The 12,614-nt window shown below is 40.0% G+C and overlaps 1 protein-coding gene across 3 annotated transcripts in view; it reads right to left on the bottom strand.

The window, feature by feature from the left end:
- Positions 1-10,686: 10,686 nt before the first annotated feature.
- The window catches only part of st6galnac3 (ST6 (alpha-N-acetyl-neuraminyl-2,3-beta-galactosyl-1,3)-N-acetylgalactosaminide alpha-2,6-sialyltransferase 3), a 47,771-nt gene continuing 45,843 nt past the window's right edge, over positions 10,687-12,614 (bottom strand). For all 3 annotated transcript variants that reach the window (XM_083781237.1, XM_083781236.1, XM_083781238.1), the window contains one exon: positions 10,687-11,187. In XM_083781237.1, the coding sequence (XP_083637363.1) occupies positions 10,998-11,187 (190 nt within the window). In that variant the 3' untranslated portion in view covers positions 10,687-10,997. The remainder of the gene's footprint in view (positions 11,188-12,614) is intronic.

Below are 12,614 nucleotides of genomic sequence, written 5' to 3'. Positions count from 1 at the left end.
AAGCATTAAGCAAAGTACACAACCTCAATTATACTATATTGGAAGTGTTCACTATAGTTAACAGTCAAAGTATTACTGTGTGAACAAATAAAAAGCCTCCAAATGAAGTACAGCATGCAGTCTTGAGAAAGAGCATTAAGCCCTGAGATTCTTCTGTACATTTGTTGAGTTGTGTAGCAGGGGGGACTTTTGAGAGAAGAATAATAAAATATACTTAATGCCTACTAAACTACGCCACCTTTTTCTAGAGGGAAGGTCCTCTTTAACAATAGAAAGCACAGGTCTGTGTGACCAAGGTTGAGCATGGAAATAAGATATATTGGGATTTCAAACAAGGCATTTTATTCTCTTTTCGTTTTGTACACAGTTATTCTTTTAAAATACTCATATTAAAAGTCAACATTATATAAACCACCAAGACATACTATACTGTACCATACACTTGGCTGGCGTACCGGAGGAGGAGCACAGCAGCATGGAATAAGGGCATTTCTATACTAACACCAGGCAGCCAGTATGCTGATACATTTAGGAAAAGCCATGCCTTCAAACTCTTGTCCTCCTCAGATACAGCAAGCTAGGGGATCCCCTGAATGAAAGCAGCCCAGCCCTTTCAAACCTGTCTGCCAATAACCCCACCCTTAATTTGAAACGAGGAGCAACTGGCTGATGTTGCCATAGTAACGGGTCTACCTGGTTACAGTTGGTTATGATAATATTATTAACAATGCATTTAAGACAGTCTACATAAGTTCCCAAAAAGAGCTCTTGGACGCTCATTATTTAATTTCATACTTTATCACACAGTATATGTTTCCCCTTGGAGGAACGATTACATTTGACAAGATCATAGTTGACAGTGCAATCAATCACTTCTGTCTCCCATCACTCAAAGACAAAGCTTCATCAACATAAAACAACTTTGGCCGATGTAGCTGGAGGTATATTAAAATAGATTTTGAATATAGTGATTGATTGCGTTGAATTAAAGGAGATGAGAATTATTTTTTCTTTTCTTTTTTTGTCATCAAAGTTTTTTTTATGATTTTAAATAAAGCATACAAAATCCACATGACTTACACAAAAGAAAAAGACAAGAAAAAACAAACAAACAAAACACACCTAGCAGTAAAAAAAAAAAGAAAATCCCTGGACAACACCCCTCCACACTCTGTTGTTGACACTCGTGGTTATATCATATGTAATGTACAAATACAAAATGTTACAACAATCCTTTGATATACAAATAAAAATAGTCCCATATCTCATGGAACTTCCCTTTGACGTTATTCCTCCTGGCAATTGAGTATTCAAAGGATGCCGCTTCAGTCATAAGTTGGGTCCATCTGGCGTAGCAGAGCTCTTCCAGTTTCTCAGTATCAACCTAGCTGCAGTAATAAGGCCTGCAGTCACCAATGCATGTTGTGTCTTGGTGACCCCCTGTGGCAGCACCGTGCGATCTCCCAAGAGACATAACCTTGGGCATTCTGGTAGTATTAGCCCCATCCAGTCTCCAAGTTTCCCCAGTACCTCTTTCCAGAAAGGCACAACCACAGGACATTCCCAAAATGCATGTAAAAATGTACCATCTTCCCCTTTACATTTCCAACACCGTTTGTCTTCCACCAAGCCCATCCTAAACAGTTTCACAGGGGTATAGTAGAATCTATGTATAATTTTGTAATGTGTAAATTTGCTTTTAATATCCCTAGTGGCCCACCCAACTTTGGAAATTATATTTGACCATTTCTCTCACATCCTAAATCCCTTTGCCATATTAATCTAAGATTTTCAGTCTTTGCACTTTGTAATTCCATTATATTTTTGTAAATTATTGAAGCCCTATGCATTGTCGGTGGCCAGTCAAAAATTGTTTTCAACATATTAGGTTCCTCTATACCCCTGTTAAGGTTGAACACTACTTCTTAGTTGAAGATATTTCCAAAATTCACCCCTACCCATCACATTAAATTGATTCTCCAACTCCTGATATGACTAAAAAGTTGTATCCATATATAAATCATCAATTACACCTATGCCATTTCTTTGCCAAGGCTCCCAGCAAAATGAATATTTACCTATCAAGATGCGTGGATTATGGTCCTCAGACCATACCCATCGGGAATGTTTCAAAATGGGACTCTTCCCCCCTTCTACCATTTTAACCTGAGAAAGAACCTGTATGGGTTTGAAAGGAGCTACCATAGACGTTTCTATCTTTACCCAGTCCAGTTGGTTATCACCTTCAGCTAGTTTAGACAATTCAAAAGACAGATTATACATTTCTACATTCGGAAGAGCCAAGCCACCACATTCCCTAGGGGAACACATCTTTTTAATATTAATCCTTGGCTTTTTCCCATTCCACAAATAATCTCTCACCATCTGATTATATTGTTTGTATATCCCACTAGGAATAGTCAGTGGTAGCATCATTGATACATAATTAAATTGTGACGCTATAACCATCTTAATAGTATTAACTTTGCCCCATAAAGTAAGATTAATTATTTTCCACCTTTCCAAATTGTTCATCTCTTGAAGTAGTGGTGCAAGATTCATTTCTAATATATCTGTCAACTCAGCACTTAACTTTAGACCTAAATACTTCATTCCCACTGGTATCCATCTAAATGGAAAACTGGAAACCTCTGACCGGGCACACGACCTAGATACAGGCATCACCTCTGACTTCTGCCAATTGATTTTATACCCAGATATTTGAGAGAACGTTTCAATCTTATTAAGAATTATGGGAATAGAGGTAGCAGGGTCCGATACCAGTACCAATATGTCATCTGCATATAAAAATAGCTTATGTTCCACACCCCCACCCCACACAACTTTAATACCTGCATCTGCCCTTAAAGCAGCAGCCAACGGTTCGAGAAATACGGTAAAGAGTAGTGGACTCAATCTGGCCTCGTGTGAGCCCAAAGAAAGGGGATTTAGATGAGAATTCTTAAAGAGTTGCATCTACCATGAGGCTCAGCAGAAGATTTTAAATGCTAAAAGGTTGATTACATCAAGGCTATAGGAGTGGGAGATGTCATAAACAACCACATTAACTCTGATAGCTTATACATGAAGCTGCCTCGTCTGTGTTAGATGCAAAAAATAATCCTTTCTGATGAAGACTAAATTCACAAAGTCCCAGGGACTGTAACTGTTTGCAACAGTACTTAAGCTTAAAAATAGATAAAAGAAGCGCTGCAGGGATCAGTCAGTGACTCTAAGTCTATTTGGTGATACAGGTAGGAACATGAACAAAAAAGGGGTTAGACTGCTGCTTAATTCCCAAAAGGTGTAGACTGCAGACTTGCAAAGAAAAGGATTCCAAGGCCCTCCATCTTTGATGAAAATATTACGATTTATTTTGAGCAAAGCAACAATTATGACCAACGCCTATCGACGTAGAAGGTCTTCATCAGGGTCTGTACTTAAGCTAACTTTGATGTTGCGATATGCATTGATTGATCAGGGCTGAATGCTTTCCATTGCCTAACATAATGCACGTTATTCTTTGAAATCTCATTTCTGGCACTCTCGATATGCTTAGAAAAGAACAACGAGGATGAGGAACTAGTTGATGAGGCGGGCATAATCAATAAAAACATGAGGCAATTAGTGTAACACTCATATTTCTTCAGGGAGGTGGATGTGGCGATCAAAGTAATGTCTACTCACGCACAGACTTTAATGAGACACCACCATAGCTTCTGAGGGGATGCTGTATACGGCATACGCGTATGTACGTAGATGAAAAGATCCTTTACAAACTCAATAGGAGATGAAAAATGACAAACCAAGCACAATTTCTTCCTTGTACTTTCTAATGATGCAGATAATTAAAAGGAGGTAATAGACAGAAAAGTGAAATTAGACTTTACTGATCACGACAATAACTCCTCACATCAGCTTCCTCAACTCGTTTCTGCACCTCCAGCCCGGAACTATCAAGGGTCAGCATTTCTGTACCCCAATTAACAAGCCCTGGCAACATAATATGCACACAATGTGCCAAAGCCCACTTCATCCACAGTCTTCATAAATCGTGCCAAGGAAGCATTACATGATGAACATTAAAGGAAAATAAACATGAACAAACTCCCAACACAGTGATATCTGTGTTTAGAAGAAGGTATAAGGATGTGCATTTATTTGTGGATATATAGCTTTCACTGTGTATAATTCAATTCAATTCACTTATTATTCACAAATTGTTGCAAAACGAAAATGTGTGAGTATTTGTTTAACGTTTCAGTATCACCTCTATGAAGCTATTTCTCTGAAAAATAATGTTATTCTTGAATCTGAACATTTTGTCATATGGAGGACATACAGTATAATGCCATCTCAGCATATTTTTATATTTGAATAAAATATTGTTAAACACATTTCACTCATTAACCCATTCTGAACGGGCACCCATTTTGGTGTCGGCATCATGTCATGCTTTAGCTATTGAAAAATAGCAGATCTACAAGCTCGTAGCGCGCCACCGAGTGGCGCGCTACAAGCTTGTAGGTCTGCTATTTTTGAAAAATCGAAGAACGACTGACATTTTTTTAAATCTGATCTCAGGTCAGAATGGGTTCATCAGACCAGTGTGTGTCCAGTGGAAACCTCGTATGAATCTGATCTCAGGTCAGAATGGGTTAAATGTCAGGCTCCGTCACAGACAAATGTGTATACCGGTATGTTAGAATTGTTTCCTACTGTAATGAATTTATTTTATACAAATATCGTTCCTTATTCATCACATGTCCCTGATTATTGAGGGGCGCTAGCCCCTCCTATAAACAGCTATAGTGTTTAATGTTTGTGTTGTCTGAACACAAACACTAAATGCCATTGACAATGAATGTCATAGGTGTTTGCGCAAATCGGCATATGTATGTCGGTTGGGCGTAACCCTTGGCCAATAGTCCACCATTCTTGATGATGATGTACGATGATGTATGATGATTAGAGCGCCCCTCACTTCACACGGGTGTGATTTTTATAACTAACATGGTTTTATAATTCCTATGAAGAAATATAATCAACAGTTCAATCCTATTTTAGTGGATGGTAAGCACAAAATAACCACCAGAACCAGGCACTAATATACAGGTAGTTGTGGGGGAAAAAGAAGGGACCAGGATATTGGATAGGGGGCACTGGCCCCAAAAAAAGGTTTAGAAACACTGTAAAATGTTAAGATTGTTAAGACAAGGATAATCAGGTTCAAGTGTTTATTAAAAACAAATTTGAGTTTCAGAATACAAAATTATTTTGATGCAAATGGACTGGATTTGTACAGATCACTGCCAAAGGCCCAAAGGCTTAGAACACTTTTGAGGTACAAGGAAGCAGCACACATTTAGCCAACTACTACAAGCATAAAATTAAAGGAAAACACACTTCTTTACAGTCAGTAAACCACAGCAAATAACGTAAAATGGCACAACAGAAGCATTTGCTCAGTCACTGCAAGTAAGTTTGAGAGAGGGAGGACTTTTACGGATAATTTATCCTCTCTGTGGTTTTATAACTTTATTACAGAATCTGCAGAGCAAGAAGAATCACACACACCAAGAGACCACCTTCAAAACATGGGCCCATTTTTCAGATGCTTTAATGCATCGGGTCTGCTTTGGGACAATTCACATCATGCTACTTTCTTTCCTTTAGTAGTTTTTATAACTTTTTCTGCAAATAGATATAGCAGAGACAGAGATAATTTAGGGAAGGCACAGGAGGAAAAAAAGCTTAAATTACACTTCATATACAGTATAATGCTAGTGTAGGAGAACTGGAGGAAGGCCTCAATGGGGTTTCATACCCTGGCCAACAGGCTTGTGGCTGTGGAGTATTATGAACTATTCACAATCAATGGGCATACATTGTTTCAACTAACCATTTCTTTTGATAACAAGTGCATGCACTGTATTGTGTTTGTGCTAGAAAGTACCTACTGTATACCACAATGTGCTTTCTTTCAAACTAAACACAGATACAATATGTTTAAAGTGACACAACTCATCATGACACATGTACACTAAACTATGTTCAAAGTGTTGGACACAACTCGTACACTACACATCATTTTTCAAGTCAATACTGCTGTCATTTGAAAATGTGCAGTCCCGAGGCTGAGCATAATGCAACGTTTCTGTTGGGCAGAAACTAAGTTTGTCTGTAAGACACAAAATATTACTTGTGATTGTTTTCTCCCAGGTCAGACAATTTACTCAAATCTCTCCCCCATCCCCTTAGCTCCATTAGTTATTCTATTTTTCTAATGTTGTGGAGAATACAAAACGTACAAAAATTACACTCATTGCAAGTATTGACTTTGTTTGAAGCCACGCCTGCAGCTATTCAGTTATTAGCTTAAATATATCAGCTTGTGCCGTTTGACTGTCTATGACATTCATAGGCATGATTAAAGAGCTTGGTTATTCGATATGACTCTTGTATTCTGCGGTCGATAGAATTGTAAGTGGTACAGCCCTGTTGGGGTGTCTGATATAGGCTGGGTTTTCCACTGTGTGCACAGTGCTATTATATTATATGTGCAGTACTGACTGGACCCTTGTCAGGTCTCTTTGTAATTAAAGATGATATACTCTACTGCCATAATTCAATCAACCCCCCTACCCATAAGGGGGAATCATTTTGATAGGTAAACAGGTAAACAACATCTCCAACAAACAAATTTAGCTGAGAGAAAAGTCAGTCAGGTACACTTTTCTTTAGTCTTTTATTTGCCTCTGCTGCCTTGCAGTTCCTCCACCCCACTTCACCCCACCCCGCGCCCCAAGGGAACAGTTAGTAAGGGCAGTTAGTAAGTAGTGTTTCTAGATGAGTGAAGTGTTATACAATTAGAATAAACAATGGCCAGTGTCATCTTATCTACACTAGAGTGAGTGGTGGAGCTGAATGTGATCCCAACAATGAAATGTCCAAATGAGGCGGGCTCAGCCTGCCAAACCCATCTTTAATTTGTATCTTGATGCTTTATTCATGACTATGCCATAGAAGCCATGAACCGTGATTGCATTACTGTTTCATAGTCCTGTTACTATGCAGGGGGAAGGGGTACATAAAAAGCTCCTTTAAGCCACCCTTAAAACGTCAGAAAAACACTTGCCAGAATTCTCTAAGCTCAGCGAATTTTGACTCCATCACTGATGAAAAATCTCATGTGATTTCCAATTTGAGAGGCTCGGCTATAACACGAACACGGCTGAACAATTCTCTTCTGCTTTTGGGGACACTCCTTGCTCTGCTTTTGAGATGGCGCTAAATCACCTAATCAAGTGCATTACATTGACATTTTCTTATTTCTAACGCAAAAAACACAGAGGAAAAAAGGGAAATACAATCCATTTTAAGGATTGAGTCAGACACACAAAACAGCAAATAACAGAAAATTACATTATATATTACATTAATTACAATATATTTTCCAGAAATGTATATTTGAGAGTAGCAATTTAAACCATGCAGTAAAAAAAAAAAGCTGCAGTGATCCATGCAGTATTTGAGGATCTTATTTTGCCACAGGTGTACATTGCCATCCAAAACTACCCTTCCATTGTCCATTATGGCAATCTCCAATTCATGTTACATTCTATATACCTTAACAAAGGTTACTCAAGAATTACCCATCGACAAAACATGCAGCACAAGGACACTTGGCGCCAAAATTATAGTGCGGCTTTGCCGTGACAAAGACTTTGAGACTCATGTCAATCTTTTCTACAAAATGGCAACAATAACTGCAACACATATGGGAGTGGATGGATGATGCGCTACGAACGGTGGGGATTTCAACAGGGAATAAGACTCAGTGGCACAGTTCTTTTTTTTAAATGAACTATCACCTCCAGAATGGACGGTAATTACCTCTATTGATCAACAGCAGGAAATTGTCCTGAAATTATGAGATTATCTTAATGGAGCAGGATATTGAAATTTCACAGCTGGGTTCTGCTGGCCTCCACACCCACACATCTTCATCGGAATCTAGGGAGATCTACCTCTGACTTGGTCAGTAAAGCAGAGCCTCACAAGCTGTCCATGAAGACGCACCAGTAGGGCTGACTTCAAATTAATATCACAATTATTTTAAAATTAAAAACGATATAAAAACAAGAAAACCTGCTTCTTGATTATTTGATTAATCTGCATGAGCCATGAGCAAGATTAAGTCCATTAATGGTTCCTATTGTCAGTTTAGATATTTTCTGTTAATTGCCTCATCAGCAAAAGCACTGCTATTTGTTCTTTCTTTTGGATATTATTACACTACTGTATATGTACAGTACTGTATACAGCAGCCCATAGATCTGGAGATAAGACAATCTGCTTTGTGATATTTTAAACCATACTGACTCTATTAGTCAGAACCGTTTTCAAAGCCAAATAATAGTAGCCAAATAGACCTTTATGCGTCTGTTTGGTTACAAGTGTACAATCTCTGAGTTACAGCCTAGCTACTGTACTAACCCTACTAACCTGTAATCTGGGGAAACCCCTGGAACCCTGTGAAGGTCCCCTGGTGGTCCCACGCTGAGAACCGCTGATCTAGTCTTAGATGACTGGACCAAACATGGAAGGAGGCAACAAAATAATGAAAACAGAGCTGCCAGATGACAACACAATCACAGACTATAGAACTGCATAAATGATGTGTACAGTACATTGATCATATACAATTAAATATCATATAGTATAACTGTAAGCAAACAAGAAATACATCATTTTAGTACTTTTTCTCAAACTTTGTCATGCCATGAACCCGCAAATTGATATGCATTTGATCATGGAGACCCAAATATTTTGTGCCAGGGACCCCCATACTAGATTTGTTTTCTTAGAATGTTTCGAAAATAGAATTATATTATGGTATATCAAAAAATTAAATTAGATAGTTTTTTTTCTTGCCGATCTACAAGTTCACATAGTGTTGTATTGTGACACGTTGTGAGCTTGTAGATTGTCTATTTTCAAATAGCCAATGTATAGGGTTAAAGTGGTTAAGTCCCCAGATCCCACTTTGAGAAACACTGCAACGGGAGACCCCAATAATGGAAACGAGACAAGAGACATTGTGGACCGACCATGTGGAGTAAAGCATACAGTACAAACAGTACAAAGTCTGAGTGAAAATTCAGACTGAGTATTACAGTGCTGTAGGGCCCGTTGCATCAGGCTGCTTAAATTCGATCCCCTCAGTCAGAACCAGTCCACCGTTTCTCCATTCTGGGCCCTGACCAGGAGACTAATCACAGCCCCGGGAGGGAGGCTGTGGCCACGCAGCCAGCCCAGTCTGCAGCCCTCCCGTCAGTGCTACCATATTGGCTGCCATCCAACGCGGTTCAGCACCTCATCGATTATGTTTCAGAGCCGCAGTCTTAAAAGGGCAGGCTGAATTTAAAGGTAATGGCATGAACCATGAGGACACGCTTGTCATGTCTGAAGAGAAATAGGAAGATATGTATGCAACTACGCATACAGTAGTACACACTGTGTGTGTGTATGACACAGTGATATTCTACACACGGAGGCATGATAATTGGATGAGAATATGAGAGAGCGAGGGAGAAAATAGACTGACGAATGTGCTGTCTCAGTCTATACACAATGAGCGGTTCACTATATTGCAGGCACAAATGATAATAGCACACATTAACTTCAAACGGTTTTACTGCACACATTAAAATGTCCCTCTCGCTACGGGGTCATAAGTGATTCAACTCTGTCCGTGAGGACAACATCTTTAATTGCACATTGCTTTATGTGCTGTGATGCTCACATTGTCAAAGAATGGCACATGATAAGAGCGTCAATAACTTCTCTCTCTCTCCCCCACTCTCTCTCTGTGCTTTAGAATAAATTACCAACCAGATACACAGGACATCCAGCCAATGGTGGAACATATCAACTATACTGTAACTCAATTTCACAGCATTAAATGATAATATAATACAATTATAATCTAAAGGAGAAAAAAAAAAAAAAACATATTTTTTTGTATTAAAAAAAACTAAAAAAATATATAATTTAACTTTAAAAAAAGTGTGAATCGGGACTCGGAGAGAACGGTGAAATATCTTGGAGAGATATGTTGAAAATGAACCAAATGATATACTGTACTGTATATGTGACAGGAGAATATGTGGACAGAGGAATGCGTGGCGGAGGCAGTACACATTCCCCACAGTTTGGCTGAAGTTTCCTCTAACAAAAGTTAGTTTGAGTTCTTTTTGATCTACTGTGCTTGCAGATGTGTGTGGAGGCTTTGGAGGTCACTTTAAGTTGGAGGACGGCTTTTGTTTTCTTTACGTTGTGTTCTGCATTACAACCATCTTCTGCTTGACTTATGGTGCAGCAGATTGTTGGAGTTGTTACATCTGCTCCCTCCTTCACAGGAAAACAGAGTGCCTTATCCCATTCTGACCTGAGATCAGATTCATACGAGGTTTCCGCCGGACACACACTGGTCTGATGAACCCGTTCTGACCTGAGATCAGATTCTAAAAATGTCAGTCGCTCTTCGATTTTTCAAAAATAGCAGACCTACAAGCTCGTATCGCGCCACTCGGTGGCGCGATATGAGCTTGTAGATCTGCTATTTTTCAATAGCTAAAGCATGACATGATGCCAACACCAAAATGGGTGCCCGGTCAGAATGGGTTATATTCTTGTATTCAGCGGAGGAAGCCAAAATGTTCAACAATCGATAGGTTCCTCATGATCGTCCTCACCGAGTGGTCATAAACAAAATTCTTGATTGAATGTGAATTGAGGACAACAATCAACCAGCCGGGACTAGCAATGTGCAACTTAACAATTCTATGCATTATACCATTGATATGTCTTGGGACTTGTGAGGATATGAACATTAGCGTATAACCGATGAGGAAAATGTGCTTCATGTCTTTACATGAGATTGCCTCGTCCCTGCGTAGCAAAGTGCCAGTGCCAAACTGTTCCAGCTGAGGTCATGATAGCTGCCAGGACGGATTGAAGAACTTGATGGCATGTGTCTTGGCCCATTTGGCAAAGACCGCCTTTTCTGTTATGAAGCGATGGCCACCGTAGGGGGCGCTCTCATGAAGCGTGTACTCCGCACACTCGTCCCGGCTGCCTGCCTCATAGTAGTGGTATGGCACCTTTCTGTAACCAGCCGTCCTGATCAGGAGCGAGAGGTAGTGGTAGAGAGAGGGAAAGAGAAACTGGTTAAGTGGATTGAAAATGTGTATCTTAGTTGACAATTAGTTGTGTTGTCTCCTGCACACAGATTTCCCCTGGGAGTGTAAGTAGAACAACAATTTTTAAAGTTACAATCGCTGTGTTACATGCCTTATCTAAGGACAATTCTGAGGTAGTTGTTGAGAGAGCGAGTGTTTCTCATTCACATTCTCAGCCCATAATTTCCCCACTGGTTTTGAGATTCTGAAACAGGGGAACCGAAGGTCCCCGTCTTCTCCAATGACTGGAGTACCATCACCACACAGGTCATGTGCACAGAGAGGCTTACCTGAAGAATCTATCACTATTTTTCAAGCGTGTGAGAGGGAATGATATGGGGCAGAACTAAACCCTGCTCTACTGCAGACTCTAATAACAAGTGACAGTTTTATAAGAGGAGGACTTGTGTAACAAGTTTTATTAGGGGAATGAACAAACTATGGGAGAGGAAGAAACAGCAATCATAATATCCACCACAACGAACGGACGCACAGACACTGTGGCTGGCTGCCAGTTTAATGCATGACCGCTGCAGGCTGCAGCAGCAGTGCATATCTCTCGGTACCTGTCCTCTTGTCTGTGTCCCACAGTGGCACACACGCATATCAGCGTTAACAAAATGCCTGTGCCTGTTGAATCTTTATCACTGCACAAAGTGAGCTAAATTGTGACTGCAGCCTTAGAGCATGACAGGGCAAAGAGGTGACCTTCCTGCCATGCAGGCGCAGCCACAAGTGTGCTCTCCACCACCTTCTGTAAACTGGAGGTGTTGCCTCTCACTAGACCAAAGTCAATGAGTGAGCAAGAGAGACAGAGCTAGCGAGAGAGAGAAAGCGTGGCTTCAATATTGTCTAATGTCTATATATAAACCTCAAATACCACCTATTATTATCACTCATCCTTATGAGTGATAATAATCAAGCTGTTTTTTTAAACCTCTCTCTCTTCATCACTCCGTAATGGGTAAAGCATTGTATTCAGAGTGCGGGTGGGTGTATAGAAATAGCAGTGGAATTGTGAGAGTAGGGGAAGTAACGGCGAGAAGGTACTGTATGCGAGCCGGCTTCGATTATGGAGACATAATATAAATAAGCAACCATGCCCTGAGCAACAACATCTTGTTTGTCACCCTCCCACTGCCTCACAGCCAGACAATAATCACACACCCTAGAGTCAATGAGAAATTCCAGTGCCAAAATACAAATAAACCTGGGCAGATAAATCGGGGTCCTGAGGTCCAACCGCCCTGCTGCGAGAGACAGCCTGCTCCGGCAACCTGCTGGGTATTCTAAAGCGAAAAGTAATAAACCAATATGGATTTCTGCGTAGAAATACAGCCATTAAATTCAAACTGTGGCACTGAAAAT

This window comes from Protomyctophum parallelum (genome assembly GCF_964188405.1).
Source record: "Protomyctophum parallelum genome assembly, chromosome: 14".
Taxonomy (NCBI): domain Eukaryota; kingdom Metazoa; phylum Chordata; class Actinopteri; order Myctophiformes; family Myctophidae; genus Protomyctophum; species Protomyctophum parallelum.
The sequence above is the reverse complement of the archived record's forward strand: the minus strand, read 5'-3'. Positions and strand labels throughout refer to the sequence as shown.